The sequence below is a fragment of the Larus michahellis genome, chromosome 1, assembly GCF_964199755.1.
Source record: "Larus michahellis chromosome 1, bLarMic1.1, whole genome shotgun sequence".
Classification (NCBI taxonomy): Eukaryota; Metazoa; Chordata; class Aves; order Charadriiformes; family Laridae; genus Larus; species Larus michahellis.
The window spans coordinates 51019813-51046439 of NC_133896.1; the positions used below are offsets into that span (position 1 = coordinate 51019813).

Here is a 26627-nt window from a genome sequence, read left to right on the forward strand (position 1 = left end):
TGGCACAGCATTCCGTTTACAGATATGAGAAAATCTTGAGCTTTCCGTACCTGTCTCTGGGTAAGTGGAATTTCGAAAGCCAGGGTCTTTTTGCAACTGAATCTCTTTTAGACTGAATATTGAAACACCTGGAATGTAAAAAAGAAATCAATTCGTATCAAAACATAATGATGCTTTATTGAACAAAGTTCTACTTAATTATACAGTTTAGATTAAAAAAATGTTTCCTATTCCCAAATATTTAAGTCAATATACCAGACTTCTTTAATAGATTAGAGAGTTTTTTCTTAACCAATGCACTTAGCTTTAATGTACTAGCTCAACAACACACTGCTACTTTACTATTCCTCTTACTTTCAGGCAAAGTGTGTATTCTTGTTCCAAGACTTCTGAAGTATGCGTGTTTCATGGCCTCTTCTGCTGAAATTCTCTTCTTCGATTCATACTATTAACATAAAAGGAAACAAAGTGTGTTGGTTTTCATTAAAAAACTCTTTGCATCGTGTGATTTCATCAAAGGGAGAAACAGAGTTCTACTTGCTCAATATTTCCCGCCAACTAGCTAGGACAAATTTGTTTTCATTACTTTTGTTTCACACATGAAAATCTAACATATGTTATCTAAATCAGTATTATCAATATATAACAAGCTTGCTAAATAGTCAGAATAACTACTGTAAATTGATGCAAGTCAAAAATACACTTAATCTTTATTTTTAGATGTAACGATGATTAGATGACAGACTTTTGTCTACATTATGTTCTAATATTAAACTGCAATGAAATGCTTTTACACGAGTTTTCTAATTCGACGGACTATGCTGCAGCATTTTGTGTTAAAATGGAACTTTAGGCAACACGGTCTTCAATCTGTGCTCAAATGTCTCCTGCTTGGCATACGTGGACATTTGGACAACAATGCAGACATTTAAAAAGGTGTACACAAATAAGAACAAAGTCCAAAGAAAGACTGCAAGTTCTGTTTTGACACAGCGTGTAAATAGATGAAGACCTGATGTAGAATTTAAATCACGGGCTGCAAAGCAGAGTGACTGCGCTCCACCTTATGGACTAAGAATTTTTAACACCATGAAGTTACAGTGCTTCTGCTTCTACCTGAAGACTTAAGAGTTGGCCTTCCATCTTGCTTCTGGCTCATTTTTAATACTGATTAGAAGATTAAACCCACATACCACTTCACCTTTTGAATACAGTTTGCAAGATCAAAGAGTAATGTTATACCTTACTACTAGAGAAGCAGTTACTAAGTTCATCGTTGCAGAAATTTAATATTTGTATTTAAAAGTTCTGTTTTAATACCGTATTTCACAAGAGATTTAGTTTTTTCAGGGAATTGCTAACATAGAATCAATTCTATTTTTACAAAAAGTAGTAAGAGAAGAAATCAATTCCGTCAAAACAAACAAACAAAATAATTAAACATCAGGTTTTAAATTCTTACAGTACACACGCTTCCCAAAACTGTCATTCTTCCCAAATCTATCATCCACTGCAGACTCAGCTGCATATTCCATATTGAGATAGATCTAACAGACACTACAGCTTCTAATACATTTTGTAAATAATATATTAAAAAACTAAACTTGCACTTTTATAAAGTAAAGCCACAAACCACATCTTACTTGAAGGAACTTCGCTATCAATTCAATTCCTTCCGTGTCTAGCCTAAAAATAAAAATATTTTTAAAAATTAAAACAGTTATTGAACTATATTTACAAAAGCAAAACTGCATAGGAACCGACTTAAATGATATCAAACCTGAAAATTAAATTTAAACACGGAAATACTGTAATCTAAAGAACTTTTCTGCATGTTAACGTGTACACATACAAGTACCAATATCTCAGAACAAGACTATTTGAAAAACACTGGGGACAGACAAAACCTGAGCTCTGGATCGTGATTTACTAGGTTGACCTGGATCACTTTTTTTAGCAAAAACTGCGGTTTTATTTTTTAAAGCCTAACACTACTCATTTACTAGAAGGACACAATGTTAGATCTTTTTCTTCAGAGTCAATAAAAAACGTGGTAGTCTTTGTGAGAAAGTTTATTTCTAATAACTGTGCAGACCCTTCAAATTCCTCTTGAATAATTTCAAGAGCCTGCTGAAGGAAGGCTTGCCATTTTAACCACGGGCCTACTACATAACAGAAAAGAATTTGGGTTATTTAGGAAGTGTTGTGTCAATACTATTACTATGCAGTAATTATTAATTGTAGTTTATAGTTCTACAGGTCATTACGGAGCTGTGGTACCTTGAATGATATTAGACAAAGTAATCATGTAAAACCAGGATTTTGCTTTGCCCGCAATAACAACTGATACGTAGTTTTCCAGCCTTTGGTAGCAGACCGTACTTGGAAAAATGTTCACATTTACAAATATGCAAAGCCACAGGGACGCAGATTTTCTATTAATAAAACACAAAAGTACCTTGGTGCATGGTTGATGAGGGGTTGTGGTTTATACTTTGGAAAGTTGTAGTTTCTAAATTCATCACTGGAAGAAATGCCTGGCCATGTTTCTTGACATGGGGTTCCTGCATTTAAAAAAAGTAACAAATTCAACTTAAAAAAATGTAAAGAAACAACTTTGACATAAATAAGCATTTAATCCTGTAATTTAAACAGGGAAGAATGAGCCTATTTTGTACAAACTCAGCTGGGCACTCGGCTCAACCATTTTTCATCAAGAGCACACTCATTCACCTTAATTACAACGCAATGTAAAATATCTTTGTTTATGGATAAAGATCTACAGTTCTCGTGGAAAAGGCATTTTGAAGAAAAGACGTATAGCATTAACATTATTGCTAAAAGTATACACTCACCCAGAAGTCTGAAAATTAAGTGCAGTTCATCTTCAACCGTTGAACCAGGAAAAAGAGGCCTTCCTGATGCCATTTCAAAAAAGATGCATCCCACACCCCTTTACAGAAACAGAGAAAAAGATAAATCAGAAACAATCCAACAACTTAAGCTTTCAGCTCTTAAAGACTTCTGTGGTTTCTCTTCAACTGAAACAAATTATTAAATTAGTTGTTAGCCCTGCGCTGCTATTAAAAATAATGTTTTGAAAGAAATGTAGCAACAAAAGAACTGTCAAAGACTAAACAAAACCTATGTCATAGCTGTATCCTCTTCCTTCTGATGTCAAGTTTATCAATTGTATTAAAGTTCATAGTAAAATACCACGTTATCGTGTCATTAGGAGAACATGTTTGGTTTTTTTCCTTAACACTGTGGGCCTAATGCCTGCTTACTCTAAGCAATAAAAAAGTACTCTGCATTTTCCCAGAGAAATAAAAGCATCTTCCTTGTCTGCCAACCCTTTTTCCAAAAATCTAACTCAGTTGTAGCCTTCAAAAATTAAAAGGATGAGTATTTGAATGCTGCTATGTAATAATAAAGAATTGACATTTTTTCAACTTGACTGAGAACAAAAATTAAATTGGTCAAAGCTATACAAACCACATGTCAATTTGAGTTGAATACTCTGAAGATCCGAGGAGAACATCAGGTGGTCTGTACCATAACGTGACAACTTCATTGGAATAGGTCTTTGTAGGAACAGATTTCGCTCTAGCCAATCCTTGATAAAAAGGGAAATAAAGAGTCATGTGCAGCTTGCTGAAATCTTTTTTTTTGCATGAAATTCACAAAGAATTTTCAAGAGCTAAATCAACCTTATTATACTTGCTAAATACCTTCCCTTAGTGTTCATTAAAAAGCCCTAATAAATACATTTCTACAACTTGTTATTTGCCTCTTAGTATTGACAGCAATCTCGCGATCAGCACTTTTAAGTATAGAAAGGAGGTAAACAGATCAAAACCTGGACTAATCCTATAAATTTCATTAAAACAACAAAGCATTAGGTCAATATGACACCTCCCACCTGTGAAAACCCTTCTGAATTATTTAAATTTGAGAATTACATTGCAAGAGGCAGAAGGCAACAAATGAATAAAGAAATGGTGGAAACAGACCAAATCAGCGTTGGATCAGCAGGGGTCTTCCACCCTAACACTGTCAGTTTATCAGTAATATCTTCAATAAAATTTAGGTCTATCATGTGAGATGCAATCTTCTAAGCAACCTTCATTCACACACAAGGGGAAAAACCAGTGGTAGCACAACTTTCAAAGGACCTTCCTGACACAGAAGATAACAGGAAACTGTGAATGTCCCACTCTACTGGAAGTCCCAAAGGAACTTGGTGTATCAGTGATGGAGTAACACCTGACAATTGGCTTGTGGACAGACTCTTTCTCTCTCCCATCACATTTACTCTGCTTTGGAGTGACTCTGGAGTGTTAGGAAAAGCAACTTGAGCTCCACCTTAATTATTTCCAATTTGCCAATTTCCAAAGTGCCAATTTCAAAGGACGCTATAAGACTACTTTCAAACCACAAGTCAGTCGACCTATACATATATTACTTTGATTACTAATATCCTGTAAAAGGTTGACTTTCATTTTCTACCTGAGAACGCACAAATTCACTACTGACCCGATGTTCTCATCTTTCCTTTATAAGGAAAGATGCCGCTCTTTTGCTGAGTGAAGAAAACATTTATTACAGAATAATTTCAGGCCATACCAAAGTCTGCAAGCTTCAGTTCTCCTTTCTCATTGATTAGTAGATTTTGTGGCTTCAGATCTCGATGTAATACCTTTCTCCTATGACAGTACGCCAAACCACGAAGAATCTGGTATAAAAATAGCTACAAAAGAGAACATTTATATAAATTAGACTTAAAAGGTTAATCTACAGATTACATGACTATAACAGACCGTTTGGGCACTGTGGAGTTAAGCCTCTGTATTTTAAGTAGGACACAAATACTTCTCAAAAAGTAAGTTACTTTACCATATAAACATATTCGAACATCTTCATTATAGTTTACAGATTTTAAACCCCTTTATGCTAACACACTGCTCTAACACGATAGTTTACAACAAAGACTTTAAAAGCAATTTTTTCTGCTTAAGTGAAGAGAACTACAGGGCTGTTTATTTTTAAGTAAGCATTTACCAATGTTCTTCCCCACACGAATGTCTTTAAAGGCAATTGTCTCTGACTACTCAAGTTCCCCTTCTGTCACAGAATCCCTTCTGAAAATGCAGCTCAGCATCCTTTCTCTACAATTGTGCAAAACTGTGTAAAGAACATTTTGGCATGCTATTGGAAAAATACACTTGGATTCACAAGCTCACGAAACATGCAGAAATGGGGAAACAAGGATTACTAAAACAGCCCAACTGCCTCTGGCATTTATATTCATCCCCTCACCTTGACACACACAGGTTTATTTTAGTCCTTTGGAACGGCAAGCCAAGCAAGCAACTTCGATCATGCATATTAATGCTGCACATATATAGACATAAAAGTACTAAAGGATGAAGATAAAGGTTTAGCAGAGAGCAGCCAAGTGAGTTTACTATATCATTGCATTCAGAACTACTATTTTGCAGCTTCTATGTGTATAAAAGGTCTGCTCTTGAACATGGGGACCTCTGGGTAGCCATTGTTGGCGTTTACCACACAACATTTCTCAGCCAGTATAGGTGATCAAGTGTACAGTGAAAAAATACAGAGCATTACAGAAAGCAATGTTTACCAATGTGACAAATTCAGCATGTAACAGGACTCTTGAGGAGAAACACTGGAATGTTTTTATATGACCATCTTCTAACACATCAGTTTATTTTTGTACCAGGTGACACCACTGAATTCTTTTTTGTAAACTGGACAAATACACAGCAGGTGTAGTTACATCCATCTGTTCTCAGTCTGCTTATGTGGGATTTATCTGTTCTAGAAAAAAGGAATTGGAATTGATTTCTTTCTTTCTTCCTTCCTTCCTTCCTTTTCTTTTTTGAAGAGCAGAATGAGAAGCAGCAAGTTCTGTTCCATCTACTCATGTCCATACTGTTGCAGGGGTCGTTAATCTCAAGTGATACTAAGAGGACTGCTGTGGAAATCTATAGCCATCTCTAGTGGGGGGGGGGTACAGACTGGGACTGCAAGGATTAGTCAAGGAGGCAAAGCAGATTATTCTACAGAAATTATGGATCTTCACCACAGTCGTCAGGGATCCTTTTGAAAATGCACAGGACGACACGTATTAGCTCAAAATTTTGTTTGAAACAGTAATACCTGCAGAGATTGCACACATCTTTATATTATACATCTCTGTTTTGTTGAAACTCAAAAAACTAAAATTAGCTGAGGACTGGGAAGGGAGTGATGACAGCAAGGTCTCTAAAATGTTAGTAATGACTCACCCCCCACCCCCCCCATTATTGTAAGGTAAGCACCTACAGCTACCGCAGTTAAGCAGCTGTTCTCGTTTCCCAGTGCCAAAGGTACTGACCATCGAAATCTGCTCTTAGGGCATAGCTTAAACCATAGGCAAACAAGGAAAAACAGTTCCTCTGCTTAGCTTGGATTACCACAAGTAGATTCTGCTCTTTCTCTCACTGCACTTTATTTTAAGAGTCAGCTTCCCACTTACAGCTTTTATTTTTTTTAAGCTTAAAGCACTAGTTAGTAACTCATAGTTAATTAAAAACATAGGCATAATTATGTTTTTTGTTGTGTCTCTGAAGTAGATACAAATTAAAGAATTTCCCTTTACAGACTCTCAAAGGAAGCAACAGAGTAGGTTAAGGGCAAATGTCTTTCCCTAGAGATACTTATTATTATGTGACAACAGAATAAAAACTAAAAAAAAGCTATCCAAAGAGTACCCAATATCTAGACTGAATTCCATACGCAATTCAACTAAGAACAGATTTCTCAACATGCAACTAAGCCAAAAACAAGGATGACAACTCTACTGGAACGCACGCAAAGCCCATCACTTCACAGCATTTAGTACATTGTGTTGTCAACCACATTTGTGCTATGCGCTACTCTGTTAAGAATAAAAGTGATTTTCCTACCACGCCTGCACACTCATGGTTTTGTTCTTCAGGATCACAGCTTAATTTTTTTTCAAGAGGCATGGAAGAGCTTCTCAAACACATCTACCACATAAATAACATCCCTTATATGAATTATATATGGCTCAATAAAGAGATTTTGAAGGTACAGTACAGCAGAGGCTGCAACACAGCAGGGTGATGCTGGTAACCCAGCCTCCTCCGACAACCTCACTCATTTCCAAATTGCACCGTCCTCTGTTTAGAATCTTGTTTATAAAGCCGTAAGTATTAAAGAACATAAAGAGTTATTCCAGTTTTCCAAATCCAGACCTGCATGTTATGAGAGAGGTAACGCTTGAACCTGAGTTAGTTTCAGCAGGCCCGACTGGAAACTGAATCACTTGACCTGGCCCAGCCACAGTTAAAAGGAACAGACAAATAAATGTTACAGAAAATAATTTTCATTTTATTACTAATGGAAAGATTAATATCACTCATTCTTAAATATGTATTATTAATTTCTTAATTGTGTGGTAGGCAGTGGCATCCAAACCCACATTCATGATTGAGGCTACATTTTCTTCAGCGTGCACATGTAAATTTGATTTGAGGATATACCAAACTACAGACTTAATAAACGAGTGTAAAATAATGGAAGGACAAGAGGAAGTAAAAAGATTTATGAATGTATTCTTTTTTTAGGAAATTTTCATCTTAAATATATAGCTTCAAAGAGAATGAAAACATATGAAGTTATATTATCTCCTGTTTTCGGTGCTTTAAACACTTAAAAGCCCTCAAAACCAAAAGGAAAGACTCCATCTGACGTTAAACGTAGTTAAGGTCAAAAGGTCAAAAAGGAAGTTAAGTTTCTTATTTTTATTTTTTTTAAAAAGCCCTAAACCATGTATCTCCTGATGATTAAGTTCTCCAAAATTCTTAGAACAGGGAAAGCTGGAAGAGAGTCACTGTCACTAAAAACACTCACCTTTACATTGTGCATACTCATGATGTTCCCACAGTCGTCCATGTACTGCTTCAGATCCTTATCCTGTCAAAACACCATCGGCATTGTTCAATAAAATTGCGGACAACAGATTACGTGAATATTACTTATTGTTAGAAGTGAAATATTAATCAGAAAACTGAGTCTTCTGCAAAAGATGCTCAATGATAAAAAACGCAAATGTGCAGAAAACTGGCTTTTCAGAGGATATACATATCTCCATGCTTTCCAGCAAGCTGTGTCATCTCAGGCAACATTACTTGTTATTGCCTTCTCCTCCATCGTGTGTGTGGTACAGTATTTTATGATTTTATGGAATCGCTACATTCTCCAGTTACACTGGAAGAGTTTTTCTTCATCCCTCTTATTATGCTCATATATTCTAGTTTATTATACGAAAAGATCATTAAGCAAAGCTTCAGTGAGAAAGTGAGCAGTCCACAATGCAAGAGGCGAGCCAGTGAGATATGTAATAATGGACAATTGCTTGAAAAGATTGTTAAAACAGATGGAACGTGTTGTTTATTTCGAAGTATACTTTTTTCCTTAGTTAACTTGCGAGAGTTGTGTCATAATAGAAAAAATACATCATTTGAATAATGGTGTGATTATGTGTTTTTACAGTTAACAATTTTGGTACAAGTAGACAGCTTGCTCAGGTAGATCACCACTAACTTTTATTAACGAAACTCTGAAATGATCAGAACAGTATTTATTAATTTACAGCAATTTAAGAACTGAATACGCTTTTCTCACTTTCAGCTTAACAGTCCCATTATTTTTAAAAACAGTAGAGAATTTTTTTATGTCTATGTTACTTAGAAACAATAAACTGTAAAGCTCAAGTTGCTTAAGCACTCACCAGATATTCGAAAACAAGAGTCAAAGACTTGTCTGTGTGCACAATATCATGTAATGTAACAATATTTGCATGCTTCAGATCTTTTAATAATGATACTGCAAAAGAGAATTGGAAGTATAAAATAAGTAAGTGCAAAACACGAGCAGTAAATGCATTTCTGTAAGTTCATATGGATAAGCTATTTGTTTTTTTTTTTAAATTAAAAAGCTATTTTTAAGAACATAATACTCACATACATTAAGTTAATAAGAAAGGTATTTAATCAAAACACCAAACAGACATTTAAGTAACAAACTAAGTATTTCCTAAATTATACATTTCAGGCAGAAGTAGTCTTTTGGTAAAAGGTATTCTGAAAGTTATTCACTAAGAATAGCCTAATTCAGTATAAAATCATCCATTTAGAACACTGCATTTTAGAACACAACCACCCCCCATAAAGTAAATAAATTTGAAACACTAACTCTTTAATACGTCTAGATTAAAATCTTCCCCATCGAAACTAATACCATTTCCATTAATCTCCCACGTAGCCTATGTATTTCCAAGTACCAACAGTACTTTGGTCAAAAAGAAATCCAGAAGCACCTGAAATTCTAAGTAGGGAAAAAAAGAAGTTATCACCTTCTCTTATGGCTGTGCAGGGTGCTCCTTCTTCATGTTCCAGACGGATTTCTTTCAGAGCTACCAGATTCTCTGTCAATTTACTTCTCCCCTTATAAACTGTTGCGTAAGTACCCTATGAAATGGAAAAAGAAGGAAATTCCTACAAGCTGTTCCTTCACTGAAACATCAGTTAAAAAAGAAAATACAAACTACTGCCTGAGGTTCTGTTTGGTTTCATTTTGGACTTGCATAGTTTTTACATTGTCTTATTTTGATATATGTAAAACTACACACAGAGGACACAAGGGACGCGTATGCTTAACAACTCTGAAAATTACACGGAAAGTTATACACCACAGAGCTACCAAAGTAGTCAGATCAGGTAGCGTTAAGCTCACCAAGTTCACTGCTGGGATCATTTACCTTCTTGGAAGTCTCTATTTGATTAAAACTAGCTCAGGTATCTCTACCCTACACTGCAGTTATGTTTCCAAAGGCTGCAGACATACCTTAAACATATAAATCCTTTTGATAGCTTCTTGTCCTCGTTACATACTCTGCATGAGAATTTATTTTATTTTTTTTTAGGGGGGAGGAGGAAGTTGTCAGCGTTTAATTTTTCATTTTATTTTATTTTTCTTAGACAGTAGGGGATTCAAAGCACTCATGGCATGTTACATAAGGACAAGAAATTCTAACAAAACAGCAAGTAGGTACAACTAATCCCAGCAATAGCAAAGAGGAAGCAAAGAAGTTACAGACACTGCCCTGGGTCACAGTACATACCTGGCGTCGTCCACCACACTGTGTAAGCAAGTGAGATAATGTACGCCCACAACTATGACTTGAGAGCTACTAGATTAACACTCCTCCAAAGATACGCAATGTTATGTCATGTCTAGTGATTCATCTAACTCAATAAAAAAGAAAAATAAATGTGTTTGAAACACTGCAAACGGAGGTCTGGCTGCAATATTGACAGCAGAGATGATGACCAGCCCTGCTGCCTTCTGCAATGTTCAGTGCGCCCCATTCCACCGCTCCTTGTCCATTTTTGATCCCGTTGGCCAACCTCAATCCAGCTGGACAGGACTGACACCTGTCCCCTCCTGAATTCTACCGCTTCTCTGGAAGTCAGAGGCTGAGTGGAGGCAGAAATCCATGCTGCTGCCCTCCCAGAAGGAAAGGCAACCTTGGCGTCAGGTACTACCAGAACGTGCAGCTCCTGCCTGCTCCCTGCAAGCGCTGGCTTCTTCTCCAGCACGAGTGCTCCCTAACACCTACATCACAGCAGAAGGACACCAGGCTGAACCGGTTTTATTATCGACAGCATAATTTCATCTATCCGCATACAAATCCAGCCTATGTAAGAAGGTCACAGATCATTTGCTAATGGAGTCTTGCTCTACCCCAGCTCAGTGAGATCGCTTTCCTGCCTTTTTTTTGTCTTACTATGTATGCATATAACTTTTGCATGGTTGTGATATTGTTACACATGTCATATTTGGTTTACTGAGAAGATAAATTCAATGGGTATTTCAAGGAATATGGAGATTTTTCTGTTAACGTTTATGTAAAACGTTACACAAGACATTGTCATCAAAGCAGTAATCATTTCAAAAGAAAGCTGTACATACCTCTCCGAGCTTTTCTAACTTGATATAGGTTTCCATTTTTCCAAATCCAATTTCTGACTGCAATGAAAATAAATGGAAAATCCATCATTGAAACTGAACGCGTTGTTTATACAACATTTAATCAGCATGTTAACCTTTGTTTCAGAAAAGCACCTGACAGTACTTGTCCAAACATGGTACAATTCCCCTATTTTAAAAACAATTTCGCATATTACGATATAAATGTGTCCCAGCATCCAAGCCTGATGCTCAGCCTGTTGGCCAGTCTACTGTATATCCTAGAAGGACTATGTACCGAGTTACACTTAAGATTGACACCCCACTTTACCCTACCTCCTACTTAAGTCTACTCCACTCTTCCAATCTGATTACTACTAACCAGGTCGTTGCAGCTTAAGGCACAGAAGTCATCTCAAACTATTCCACCCCTTCTCTTGCTCAGTGCAACCATATGCTTCTGCTTCTTTCAAAATTACTTACTTGCTGGGTTCAAGATCTCAGCTCCAGGTTTCCTCTCCCATTCTGAACTCTCAATGCTTCTCAGTCTAAAACTCTGCCAGTAAAATCCCTAAACACCATTCCTCCACAAGCTTCAGCTTTGTCTCAACAATTTACATTTCATGGCTCTTAACTTCAAGTGTTTGTATATTTTATTTGGACCTATCCACCTTCTCTTTTTTTTGGTCACCAACTTAGCTCTGCAATGCAAACCAGGAGGGTTTGCTTGCCTATATAACACCTTTTTCTGAAGACTGTAAGATCATTACTCCCTTCCTGTTCAAATCCACTGCTAGTCTCATATTTAACATGATTATCTCTTTACAGTTATTTTCATGTAAGACCACAGTCAATTACACCAAAGATTTATATTGTTCTTACAGTGTAAAGAATGCTGAAAGTAGACATGTAAAACATGTCAATTTTTAAACCGATTTACAAAGCGCATAGGCTTTGTGGGGGTTTTCTTTACTGACATTTGCACATATACCAAGACACAAAAGCCAGGTTTTCTCCCTAGCACCACCTACTCCTTCCACTTCCAAACACAGCTCTCCACTTGCTATTTCTTTCTAAGGAATGACACTTTGATCCCAGACTGGCTTCAGCACCTGTGTCCACAAGTCAGAATACACTGATTTGCTCCTAAAATCCAACGGATATTAAAGTTGTATATTATTTCATGGTAACACCGTGTAACGTAAATACTGTTGACTGCATTAAGACTTGAGAACAATATAATATGAAGGTATACTAAGAAAAGTCGGATTAATACTTAATTTTCAGAACACATGCATGAAAATACAACTGAAGTAAGCGTAAGATCTTGTCTGTAAACATATTTGGCATATTAAGAGAAAAAATGGACACATAATTATGTTAATATAGTATTAAGAGTAATTCTGTTTTATTAAAATAGTGTTGGGATTGACATGTTTTAAAACTGATACTTTAGCATCAAACATTTTTAGGAGCTTGTTGAAGTCAAGCTGTTTCACCCAAAACACAAAGTTGATATCTGACAACCCTTGTAACTCCAGTGAGATTTTAAACAAACCAGTGATAGAGGTACAATGTTAGTAAAATAAATATTATGTTTGCAAAGTGCATTTTGACCTACTTAAACAAACATATCTTGAAGTGAGTATTAGATGGTATTAGAATTAAAAAGATAGGCTACTTAGTTTACAGGAGAAAGTAAAGGAGAACTCATAGCCATTGGCCTTGTTATTGCCAGACAGTCTGGAATACAACTTAGAAGCCTGATTTCTAAGAAACGTTGATGTTTTTCATCAAGACTAATAAACTTACTATCTTCTTTAGACAATAAAATCATACAATATTTCCTACATACAGAGGACAGATATTCTTCAAGAAAGACCTGCCTTTCAATGTGTTTAATTTTTTAATCACATTTTGGTTGCCTACCACTCAGAAGAAAAACTAATTTTTACGTTCCTCGAACTAAGATCTATTTAATTTTTCTTTCAAAATAATTTGTGAACTATTTAATTTTTTTCCTGCAATATACATCTATCTTGACTTGCACAGAAACACTGATGTGCCATATTTATGGTCTCTGGCTGGTGCATAAGAATTACACCTATGCTACTGTGCAAGGAACAGTGTACATGTATGCACGAAATACAATTACCATAAAAGCTAATTTTTTCTTTCATTTCAAAGAAGAACACCAGACCTAAAGTATAACATGCCCTCACTTGATACTTTTTATAGCCTTTTTCCTTTGATTCCTACTAAGCCTTGAAAGGAGATGTGCCTTTGAAGCAGAGCACAATATTCATATATTGTAATTAACAGTCTGCTAGCAAGCTTTCAATGACAGTCTCAGAATAATGAGTCCTTGAGTTTCCTTTTTTTAAAGGTTAGGTTGTAATCATGAAAGGACAACACAGCAAATGCATGCCTGCATACCAGAGCACTTCTAGCAGGTTTTCTTTTGGACTTTTAAGCCCTGAAAGCATTTTTAAAAGGCAAAACAAAACAACCTTGTGGCAGGAAGCTGACTCCATACACACACCATATTCATTAGAGGGCACTGTTTTTCTGTCTGTCTTCTAGAAGGTAAAGAGGAGAGAACTTCAACTGCTCTCAGGGCTCAACATTAAATGAGCAAAGGGATTTAGATATACAGGAAAAATCCCCCCAGCCCTCATATACTATATTCCACTAAAAAGGATCTACTGAAAAAGCACCAGCATCTGAAAAGCGAAGGTTTGGGGAACTCTATTTTTCAGTTCAGTGCTACATCAGTAACTAAGCGGTTAATAAGCTATGAAATTCTGGCACAAATATTTAAGCTTGCTACATTATTATTACTCCCAGTGCTTTGATCCAATCTTTTTTTCTTTTAATATTATTCTTGTAAAAGGCAACAGGCAAATCAGAGCTTTAGTCTAGCACACTAAACTGCATTTTTTCAGGGGAAAAATACTTGATAAAACTCAAACATTGCTTTGTTATGGACATCATTAATTCACAAAGAATAAAATGAAGACATTTCACAGTTACTAAAACTAATTCACTACACATACTTTCATATTTATTTTTCAGCAAATAAGCCATTAAATCAAGAAAACAGAGAATAATGCGGATTTCATAAACCTATCCAGTTTTTCTTCACAAAGAATTTCTTGTCAATGAATTTCCTCAGGAAATTGGCAATGGCCTAGCAATTCTTAACACTCTGATTAACGTTCAGAAAGTTGACAGATCAAATTATGATTGAAACATAACAATTTTTCTAAAAATAAGACAAAAATGTTTTTTTTTTACTATTTCGAGGATGTGCATATTTTATATGAGCGTCCAGGATTTCTAGCACTTACACTCTAATTACAATATAGGAATCCTCATTCTGCCATCTCCAAGGAAAGATTTATTTTTTTAAATAGCACAATAATCTAGAAAGAAATATGTGAATTTATCCATTCATATTCTTAGGAATCCACATATGCTTTTTAATTATGGTATTTTTTTAAAACAGCAATTTTGACATAGAAAATTTGTTACCAAATAACAAAAAGGACAGTGAGGAGGATCTGTGTTCATATTATGCTGTTTCAGGGCCTTCCTTCCTACTATGTCACGAGACCCCCAGCCTTGACCTAAGATTACGTGGCCTATTTGCTCAAACAGATAAACCCTGCTCTAAAAAGCAAAAGATTTAAGTATGCACTTTGAGAGTTGACTTTAGCCACCAATTTCAATGGGTCAAGACCTTCACTGAGAAATGACAGGGCCAAGTCTGCAGAAGAAAAATGAAAGGAAGGGTAAAACTCTTCAATGGATTTTGACAGGCGCACGGTGAAGTTCAGGGCATCAAATCCAAGGTGTAAATGAAGTTGAATCATACCTATGGTATACAGACATTGGCACTAAACAGAATCTTAAGACCCGAGAGGTGGGTTTAGCAAGGCAGATGCATTACACTTACTAGTGATGCTCTACGAGAACGTCGACTCATTGGCTGATCGAACGGCGGGCTGTTAATTTGCAGCTTTTCTAGATAGCCATCAGGTATCCTGATGTCAGCAGGCAGGGACAAGCGCTTGTTCAAATCCTGCAGTAAATAATGATGAAAAGAGAAGAGTCAAGTCGAATTCAGAATGTCCTGAAGGATCTTTTAACACCTGTAGTGTTAGTGTGACTACAGCATTGCTATTTAAAACTGAAATATCTAATTGGATGAAAAATAAGTAATTTCACAGAAATTGACTTTAAAGCATTCTCTTCTAATAATATTGCAAATTGCTTAGATAACAGGTTCAGAAATTCAGTGCTTTACAAACTCATGACTTTAACAAGAGGAATGAAATACTAAAACGTAATTAATTACAGTATGGATAAATGTATTGAGTTTACTTGAATACATATGCCTGGAATACCAGAAACTGAAAATTCAGAGGCTGGTATATACATTTCTTTTCATATAATGATTACTTTAGAATAACAAGAGATCTCCATGATTCAGAATACATCACTCTCCCTTCATCTGACTACTAAAAGTTATAAACTTGTTTCAACTTCCATTTTTCCAGTCTTACAAAACAGAATCACTTTGCTATTGAGTCAAACTATTACAAATGTTAACACATTTTTCTGTTTCAAGCTCTTTGCATACAATATTTTGAAAATCAAATCGCCATTGTATAAATGCAGTTATCCCTACATCAAATTCTGCTTTTCACCAGTAAGCTTTTCTGACAACGATAGGTATAATTTCTAGGGCAAGAGGGAGACAAAATTACTTCACCTTTCAATAAACGCGAAAAAGTGATTTTTTTGGGGCAGCTGCACATTCTCATCAATTTTTTATTTTTAGTTTGGCTTTTATCTCACACATGCCAGAAAATGAAATACCAAATATTCTCTTCAAGCAGCCAGTCACCACCATACAAATACAAGGGAAACATACACAGACTCATAAAAAATAGGAAGTCATTTCCAGAACAGTAGGGATTGTTTTTCAGCAAAGGTAGTTTATCCAAGTAAAGAAAATCATGCTCAGCATCAAACTATACAATCCACCCCAACAGATTCTACCCTGAAGTTAAGAGGACACCTTTGGAACGACCACTGTTTTCACACTTTTGTCCAGCAGAAGAGGGAATCTCCAGATTTCTGCTGGTGGACCTCGGATTTAATCGATACTGACCAGAGGGCAGTTAGCACTTCTTGATGTTGCCCTATTCTATCTTACCTACAACATCTAGCTTTGAATTTTGGGCATCCCAAGCTAACCTATAATGCTGGCAGCTACATCCCCATTCGGTTCCCCTCAGGCTCGGCCATGTGTTTCTACTCGTGTTTTTGCAGCACCTTTGAACTATTTCAGCACGCTAAATCATCAAGAAACTATCTATCTCAGGCGAAGTGCATAGCTTCCTGCCAGCTTTGTGCTCCAAACAGGTTCAGTGCAAGGTCAGACAAGCTCACAGCCTGAACACGGGGCAAGAGAGGCAGCAGGGCAAGCCCGGGAAGCCGGCAGCTAAATTGGCTTAAGGCTGCCAAAGAACCGGATCATCAGACTTTTCAGGACTTGAGATCTTGAGGGACAACTTGCTAAGCTTTCAGTGTCGATAATGTATTTGAACCATGTATATGCATGAACCGTACATGTACCTGGAGCAAAAAACATCAGTTAAAAATACATATTTCAAAAATGAATGTAACTTGGCAACTGAATTTCAGGTAGGACTGAAGCGCTAATAAACATCCCCCAGACGACTGATCTGCATATGCTATTCATTACAGCCACTGCATACAGGCAGAAGTTTTTGGAGAGACGCCAAGAAAGCTTTAACTTCTGGCATCTGACTCTCCTGTTTTGTTTTCGCTCCTCACAGCTCCTTAGGTACAGAGCACAAAGTCTGTTAGCTTCTACTTTGCTGCCCAATGTCAGCTTCTTTGCATGACTGCAAAAATCAGTGTCTGTATGTCTTATTTTGTACAGACTTTTTAAATTGTCTTTAAACAAAAGAAGTACTGTTCACGTAATGGCAGCTTTGACCAACGTTTTGAAGTTCAATTAAAAGAAAACAAAAGGATGCCTCAGTTTTGGCAGCTTCCAACCTCTTTACTAATTTTCAACTTTGGTATTTCAGATTTTTCAAAACATTGGCAATTTTAAAACTGCCTGTGTGGTTTTCAGGAGAGTTGAGGAACTAATTAATAATAACGGGAGCTAGCAGTAATTCCTACAATAAAACAGTATTTCCCACTAAAGAATTTTCCTTCTTTTTGACAGGCTCTGCTAATGCAATTTTTGTAACAGGCAGCTCATATTCAGTGAAGTTAGAGGCATCTGAAAAGAGAAATGCCTCTCCCTTACTGAAGAGGGATTCAGATTGTAAATAAATAAATAAATAAGTTCACCCTATAATTTATTGCAATTCTTCAGAAAATTCAGACAGCTCATCAGAACAGATGAGCACAAAGGAAAGAGCTCCACGTTGCCTTAAAGAAAGCAGCTTTGTCATCTCACTGCAGCAGAAAACCAGGGAATTGCAGGAAAAAGACAGGGATGGCAAGACAAGGAACAGCATCAATCTTTACTCCACCTTCCTACTGTAATCCCAGATCACCAGTGGGGCAATATCCTTGTTTTTTTTTTCTCCTGTTGCTCAAGAACATAAAATAAAGCAGAAATTTGACGAATTCCAAGCCAGCAGAAGAAAACAGCATTGGGCTGAGTTTTTCAATATAACTTCCTTAACACAATAGATGTCATAATTTTCCTGCATACCTGTGGCAAAATAGCTTTCTCCTACTCCTGCCTATTAACTCTATGGCATAGAAACCTGCTGTAGTGCTTTCTTACTGTCCTACAGTGCTTGTTTGACAGTAAGTATTTTACAGAGTCTGTTCATGGGTATACCAAAATCACAGACCACAACTCAAAGGCTTCATGAAATACTGCATCGATTGTACCCCCAAGCTCTCCATCTCTATGTTCTCTCCTCCCACAGCACTCATCCTTGGAGCATCACACCCAGCTCCACAGCCTTGAAGAAGCATTTCCAAGCATATCAAGTTGACGGGTATGTGTAGGAAGAAGGAAGCAAAGGCAGCCTTTAAGCTGCAATGGCAATTTGGAAACTATGCCATTAACTGCACAGTGCCTGCCATCAGTAAACACACACCTTTTCAAATGGAGCGGAAGGGAAACAAAGCAAGCCTAAGATGCTTTATAGCTACTAGGGATTCATTATTTTGGAGTCCGGCTAGTGTAAACACTGGCGATAACAATATTTTAGGTACCAGAAAATATTATTATGGGAGGTAGTTGTAATTCTATTACAGAATTCCCCTTTCCTCACCCTCCAGAGCTCTGCCTATGCCATTTTTGCAACAGGCAATTGCAAAACCTCCCATGACTTACTTCACAGATCCAGGTGACATCCTCATTTCTAAACTGAGCTTAAGCCGCATATTACATTTGGTGCTCCGCAGTGCCTAATACAGATACTGTTTGAACGTAAATACTTACTGACGCGAAGGCCAAAATCTATTGCAGTTTGGGGAAAAAAACCAACAACTCTCACACCCAGCCCCCCGCAATGTCTGTCTTTAAAAAAAACAACAAAAACCACAATGCAACCTAAGGGGAAAATTAGGGAGAAACTTTTTTCAGGAGTGTCATATCTGTTTTTAATATAATTGCTCTGCTTAAATTTTTAATATAATGGACAATACATGTCAGTAATCACTCCTTCTTTTTGCCCTCAAAAAGTGAGTATTTAGTGCTGGAAGCCTAAATTTTTGTCATGTTCTAAATAGAATCAAAACACTATCCATTCCCCTTAACTTCTTAGAGCTGAAGAAAGTTTCTCTTCTGAGAGGAAAATATACGATTTCATGGAAACTGCAGCGGGTACTTTATAGATTCTTTTCCTCCCAATGATCTACACTACTATTCTACTTGAAATGTCAACCAAGCCAAGACTTCTTTTAAAAATCATATAAAATTACTTCTTAAAAAGTCTGACTTAAAAAAGTCACAAGCCTTTTATGACACCAACATTTGAAAGATTATACATAAAGTTACATATATAAAGTCACATATACAAAGTCGTCTTTGTATTTTAATTATCCTTTACCTAACTGCCTAAACCAGGCAAATTAAAGTCATTTAGACTGCAAACCCAAATACCGGAAAGACAGAAATTACTATGTTTAGTTTGCCCATACCACCTTAATTCCTCCCAGTTTTTGCAATAATTGAAGCAACCACCTCTTGGGAAAAGACAGCAATCATAATTAAATGCTATACAGCAACACGAAAGGGGATTCATTAGATGTGCATGAGAGAAATAAGCACAACGTTTCCTAGTGGCTAAATAGAAAAACGGGAAACTAAAATTACACGAGTTTGACACAGTTGAAAAACCCAATTAATTTAACGGAGATTACATTAGAAAGAAAAGCAAAATTGCTGTACACCAACCAATTTTGAACTATGAGTGTTCAAGACCGGGCAGTCTGCTGAGCCTCAAGGAACCTGTTCAGCTGACGGCAGCAGGAGACTCATTCCCTGCCGTGGTACGACCCCGGGGAATCCCGCTGAGCGCTCGCTCCCTGCTCACGCAGGATGCTGAGAAGACGGAAGGATGCTGAAGAGACTTGTGGGTGGAGGTAGCGACAGTTTAATCGGGAACACAAAAGCTGTGCGCCCAAGCAGAGTGAAAAAGGAATTGATTCAGTTGCTTCACAGAAAGCTGGGCCTTGGCACGCTTGGGAAGTGGAAGACAAATGCTGTAGTCACAAATGGCCCCACTTTCTCCTCTTTCCCCCCAGCTTTTACCACTGAGCGCCACGTCAGATGGTGCAGAATAGCCCTTTGGCCAGTTTGGGTCGGCTGTCAAGCCTATGGGTACCCTTTACGGAGGGGACACAGCTCACTGCCGTTTTGGCACGAGGCCAGGCTGCAGTGCAAGCAACCGTAAGGATACAGCCATTTTTAAGAATTTCTAATTCTCTCAAACCTCTGTGGCATTCGGTGAAACAATGAAAAAAAGACACTTTGGGGACAGAGGACTTTGTCCACACTAATTTCAATGACCAACTGAACCTAATGACGTGTTAGCATTTCTCAGAAAAAAGAAAAGAAAAAAAAACCCACTTAAAGCAAGGAAAATGGCTAAAGCCAAGAAACCTTTTATAATGGAATTATTAGGAGGCTGTTAAAAGACCCTTCTACGGTGCTGCTTAAAAGGTAATAAGGAAGCATGTAAAATTAATGGCAGGACTGATTATTTTCCCTATACTCTTTCATTTTTGACACTTAAGATTTTGAGCTTATCAACACTACAGAGTTAAATGTCCATTTTTAACACTCATTACTTTTGCATGCCTTTATGAATCTTTCAAATTTTTTATTTCATTTTTAAAGGCAGTAAATTACAGTAACTCCCTATGTTATCTATCTCATGTATCCTTTTTTAAACATAACAGGTGTGTCAGTGGTGTACACAGACCCTCAAGTATGCAGGGGGAATCTGGGTGCATTCCTTTGTAACTCCACCAAGGAAAGGTTTACTGGAATGCAAGCCCTTAGCTTCCAGGGACAAGTACTTCAGGTAAAATAAACTATCTTTTTGAATGTTAAAATTATAGTATTTTCTTGTATGTCACTTAACAATTTCTTTTTCCAAGTGAGGTCAATTCATAACATTTTCTACTTTAATTCTTTTATGGTTATCTTTAGAGTCAACTTGCAACAGAATATATCAGTGCTCAGTAAACGCAATGCTGTTAAATGCTCAAATGCCTACAGTTAACTGTATGTTGCTTAATGAGCTATTTTTTGATCTTGTTCCAGAACATATTCCGGAGAACATATTCAGGCACCAGTTGCTTTGCTATGGTAGCCAGAATGCTCATGGCATTTTCCCCCTCCTCTACATCTCAAAACCACATTTTTTATCTTCATGTGCAATGCTTATTCGCAGTCTTGCTTTATTACTGGCTGAGAAATGCATACTATTTTAATAATTTGCCTGAAATGAGAATCACATTTGTCCTACTCTGCTTGATGGCGGAAAAACATGTAAGCACTTGTGACACTAATACCACTTTGTTTTCTGTGGAGATAAACTACCCCAGCTCGTGCTTATCTTTACCATCTATTTCTAGTGGTAGCTACAGCAAACGCTCTGAGAAGAGCTACGCTTTGTCGAGCCTTTTCTTTCGTCTGGCTAGTACCCAAGCGTGTTGCTGTAACTTGATGTGTATGTTCTGTCTACCACCAACTACTTACACTTGGGTGCAAGAAAAGGAGGCAGGTGTTTCAACTTAAACCCTTCAGGTCCTGTGAGCTGCGTAATTTAACATTATAAGTAAACAAAACAAATCTTCCAAATAAAAACAAAACACCTCCTGTTTTCCACACATCCTTGGAAGTAAAAACCAAAAACCCCAACCTTTTTGGTATCTTAACTTCTGGTCCCCTTTCAGATATCCCAAAATACTGTTGCAAATACCAGCTTCTTCACTTGCCATCCATAGCAAACCATTCACAAGAGTTCAGTACCAGCATTTTGTTACCACATTCTCCTTTTCACATCTGACTCGATTCCTCTTCTACGTATCCTACCTATTCTAGTCTCCTATTCTCCATAATACAAGCTTACCAGCTATTCCTCTTTCTAATTGCTCGTCTTGGCCCATGTAATATTCTTCAGTGTCATAGTGTGACACATTTCAGAAAGTCTCATTCCCGGTCAACAGATCTATTTTCACTTCTCTTAAACCCTGTCAAAAAAGTACATTTTCTCACAGAATAAACCTATTCTTATTTGTGAAAGCAACACTTTTCGCACTTTAAATCAGACCTTAACACCAACAACTTCTGTTTTCCCTTAACTCACCATTTATTTTTTGCCAAGATGCACTACACACTTCAGTAAACTTCACTGAAGTGAAATAAAAATCATTCTAACTCAGGATAGACAATTAACTCTATGTGTTAAAAAAGCTCTAAAAAGCAGCAAACTGAAATACACTTTTTAGTCTGTCTTCTGGTGGCTCAAGTGATTACGTCTCTGACTTATATAGCACATTTAGGTAATAAACACTAATATTTTTTGCACAAAACAGAATAACAATAAAAACAAATAAATAAATAACCAGAAAATTGCCCTAGGGAAGGGTCTGTCGAGGTGTTACCAAGTCCAATCCTCTCTATGCTACAAAAAGCAGACAAATAAAAACTAAGACTACTTTTATTTTTATTCTTTAATAAATGCGCAGACTGTTTCTTTCTTGCTGGAGTGGTAACAATAAATCTTTCCCAAATCTACTGGGCTACAAATGCCATCGATCGTTCAACTGCTAGGCTGTTTCAGGCTGCTACTGCACTCACAACTGCAGCAAGAGAAGAAAGATTCAGGCTTCTGCCAGTGAAGCAGTAGGAGGCAAAAGAAAAAGGGCAATCCTGTAGTGCCAAATGACTTGTCAGAAAAACTGGAAGGGAAATCCATGATAGCATCAGCCTCAGTTCACGAATTCCTTGAATGTTTCATTTAACTAATCTAACGGCCGACTACCTCCAAACCTGGTATTTCATTGCCTGTGGCCAGGTGTTCCCACCACTTCTTGGAGTGGAACAGGCTCTAAGCTAACAAAGCAGTGATGTTGTGTAAGAAAGTCAACTGGCAAAAAACTGCCCCTTCAAAATAAAGGGGGTAATTATCTGCTGAAGCAGATTAGGAGCCGAGAGGAGAGGGAAGCTGGCTGTGTCAGGAGCAGGTAGTCAGTGAATGACACAAACTATATTGCTAAGCTGCATCATTATGTACCAATCCTTACTGCTTTGGTTCTTCAGATTATTCATAAATTACACTTCCAGACCAACGATTACTTAAGGTACGTACTTACTATATGGCAGCAAACAACAAACTCTCTGCCTATCCCTGAGATTTTAGCTTATCTTTTAACAGTTAATATTTTTAAATTCCATCAATAAAATTTTGTTACAGCCTCACAAAGAAAAATAATTGTTCTTCTAAGTCTACAGACATCAGTCTGACAGTCCAAACAATTCACTATAGAGCAAATGAAAACCCTTTGCTCACTTGTATAAGCATCGGTCTGAATTAGTCTTCTCACCAGTTTTAGCAAATACCAGTGAGACATGTCAGCTGCAACCACAAGCTGTTCACTAATAAGTCATAGTGCTTTTGTTCACTGGAGAATGCTTAATGAGATCTAAAATGCTACATCATACAACTCCCTATGCAACACAGTTCAGCTTCATGGCATGCTTACTGTAAAAAAAGAAAATCCACTTGTTATAGTATTCTTTCCTTGCACATTGTAAATAAAAATGTGTATTATGTGGTACTTCATGATATGCAAACAAATTAATTGAAAAACATTTGCTTACACCAATGAGAGTTTAAACACTCTAATATACAACCTTATATGCATATACTTACTGTACCATTTTAGTATCAAATACCACGTGCAGTTTTTTCTGACGGTTGCCTTATCAAATTTCAGTGCATTTTTGTCAAATGACAGAGTTAGGACAGTTGAAGCCAACTGGATCCTCTACAGAATTATGACATACAACAAGACTGCTAGAGGCAAAACCAAATAGAAAAAAACCAAACAAAACGACAACCCCAAATCGGAGAATATATTTATAGAGAATTTTGTTGTTTGGTTACAGCCCTATAGACCTCCAAGGTCTTGAAGCAAAACACCAGCATGCACATCCACCAAAAGAAATCTATAGCATCCTTGCAGCATGCTATTTTAACATCTTTATAAATAAGCCTCGATTACTGTAACCAAAACCACTATTATAACAGCTGGTAAGATTTACCTATACTGGTTTTCCTATTAGGTATATAAAGCCAACATCATTCCCCAACTCAACTGACAGATGTAACTATAATTTCATTGTGATGCAGAAAGTGCTTTTTTTCCTGCCTTCTGCAGAATGGTTTATACCTGAATACTATGTTTTTCCTTAATGTTGTTTTTGTTATTATTATCTTTTTTTACGGAAAACATTAAATCACAATGAATCAACTACTATTCTGTTAAATTTGAAGAAAGGGTCTTCAAAGAACCCCTTCTTCTGTTAGAAGCAGTAATAAAAACGTGATCTTAAGACCCATCTACAAAGGATCACTGCTACCTCTCCATAAATCCATGCTGCGTTTCAGCCAGTCTATTGAAATGCAACACAATTCAAGAAAACATAAATTTTGAGCACTGAATCAGGCATTTTTTTACATTTGGGACAGAAATGACCCAAAATACAGAATTCATTCATCAGTTAAATCAAGAAGGGTTTTTTCAAAATGCTAATCAAACCCAGTACACAAAACATTTTCAGGGATTTTATCATGAGATAAAGCCCACAGGCTGTTTCACACCCTAGAAAAATAGCAATGACTACAGATATTCCATTTTCTCTGCCCCCTCCTCACCACAGTTTGTCAGATTTGATGTCGAGATGCTGTGAAGAGATGAGGAGACAAGTGTAATCAGTGAAATATTGGTATTACTAAGAATTCTAAGGTTCAGTCTCTATATTTGGGACTAGGACTCACATTTCCCAACACATCTAGTATCATCAAGCAAAAAAGCAAGGACTTTACTGTCAGGAGTTCAAGCAAGTTATCACCAATATCTACACTAGCTATGGCCACTCAAATGAATTGCAAGCAGATACAATTGCTTTTGTTTACTTTAGCACAACAAAAAACTTCAGAAAAGGAATCTTTTAAGTATCTTTTCAGTAATATCTGTAACAATTAGTATTTTAGAACCCACAAAATCAGATTTACAGGTCAATAGACAGGATTTTTTTCATGTAAGAAGTAAAAAATATGAATTCTGAACAATTTCCTCTTCAAAATACTTCTAACAAGAATGTTAACTTCATGGATATGCTGGTTAGACTACTGACTAGCTGAACTAAAACTGTTCTTTCATTCTTTTTTCAAAAAAATCCCAGTCATTTTTTTATTTACTTCCTATCTCGCACCAGTTTTATGGTGAAAGGCTGAAACTGTTCAGCACAAATACAGTATTCAGAAACCGCATTCCAGGAGCTTCTACTCACAACCAATGAAACCAAAACAAAACAAATACATGTGACACACAAAACCAGTTTTGAAAAACTGAGAGAGGAGAAATTAAATTCAAATGTGAGATATTACTTTCTTTTCATCAAGTGTATAAATACACAGGAAATTTGTGACAAATTATGGCACAAATACTTCAAAATTCTTCCTGTGTGGTTTCTTTTGTTTTGTTATGTCATTATTTTATTGCATCTTGGAGAGCTCGTAAGGAAGTGTATTTAGAGAGAAATAAGAAAAATAACAATAACCATAAAAAGATCATGTCTGATTATGTTTGTCTGGGTAAATTACCACCTAGTAAGATAACACTCTCTATGTTCACATAAACCCGGCGGAAACTCTGGGGTTTGATGGCTGTTTGTGGTAGGGGCTGGGCGGTAATAGATGCTCATAAAGCAAGCTCTGCCTCATTTGCTACACCACCTGCCTGATTTTTAAGCATAGATGGCATCGATTTCTGTATGTTTTATTCGGTTTATGTAACAGGAGAAACTGCCCGAAAGGAAAAGGTAACCTAAGTTGATCAGCTTACAAGAATAATGAGGTGGAGGGGAAGGGAATTGGAAGAAATACCAGGAGAAACAGAACATATCATTGCAAAAATGCAAGCTTGGACCCTTGGAACAGCTCTCTAATGTTAATTACTAACACGAAACATTCGCATCAACACAAAGCTGCAACTACCAGAGGGAAAGTCCCATGAAGAAACAGGCTAATTCAAAATAAACCAACTTCCTGAATACAGAAACTGGAAATCTGACCTTCCAATGAGGACACTCACTGAGAACAGTGAGGCTGAAGTGCAGGGAGTGAAATGACATCCAAGTACTGACTTCTCATCTGCTTCATTCCAGTAATTACTAGAGATGTGTTTTGTAGACGGCTAAACACATCCAATATGATAACAGACTACTCTTAAATGAAACTTAAAAGGAAAAACAAGTAATGAAAAAGCAAAACCAAACAAGCAGATATTCCATCCTTATAGAAAGGATACTGCCTAGCGCAAGAACTAGGAATGCCAAGAACTTTAGCATCAGGATTACAAAGGTTCCCAACAGAAGGGCAAAAAAGCATCAATTGCTGGTAACAGTTACCCCTAGAAAATCTAGTAAAAGGCAGGTTAACGAAGTCTGTCTGTTATCCAAGCTGAAATTGCTTTTCTTGTTGCAGTGTCTGTTTTCTGTAGAAGAAATGAAAGTCCGTAGAAGAAATGAAAGTCTGCCAATCAAATAAATCAAAAAGACGTCCATCAGTTTCGTCAAAACCATACTAGCAATTTAGAACATGCACTTGTGTTTATAGAAGAGGGATTTCGAAAACATCAAGCTTCATAGGAACTTGAAAGCAGGAGTCTACAAAATTAGCATATTTTCTAGGATAACCTTGCAAAAGGTTGAGACAGTTGCCAAGCATGAATGAATGGAGATAACACAG

At 36.8% G+C, this 26627-nt stretch overlaps 1 protein-coding gene across 3 annotated transcripts in view; it reads right to left on the bottom strand.

The window, feature by feature from the left end:
- CDK17 (cyclin dependent kinase 17) overlaps nt 1–26627 on the bottom strand; it is a 96324-nt gene that overhangs the window by 2740 nt on the left and 66957 nt on the right. For all 3 annotated transcript variants that reach the window (XM_074575541.1, XM_074575552.1, XM_074575531.1), the window contains 12 exons: nt 15023–15148; nt 11068–11124; nt 9449–9563; nt 8825–8919; nt 7945–8007; nt 4627–4750; nt 3496–3616; nt 2856–2953; nt 2459–2564; nt 1644–1686; nt 355–445; nt 51–128 (listed from right to left, as the gene is read on the bottom strand). In XM_074575541.1, coding sequence (XP_074431642.1) covers nt 51–128; nt 355–445; nt 1644–1686; nt 2459–2564; nt 2856–2953; nt 3496–3616; nt 4627–4750; nt 7945–8007; nt 8825–8919; nt 9449–9563; nt 11068–11124; nt 15023–15148 — 1117 coding nt within the window. The remainder of the gene's footprint in view (nt 1–50; nt 129–354; nt 446–1643; nt 1687–2458; nt 2565–2855; nt 2954–3495; nt 3617–4626; nt 4751–7944; nt 8008–8824; nt 8920–9448; nt 9564–11067; nt 11125–15022; nt 15149–26627) is intronic.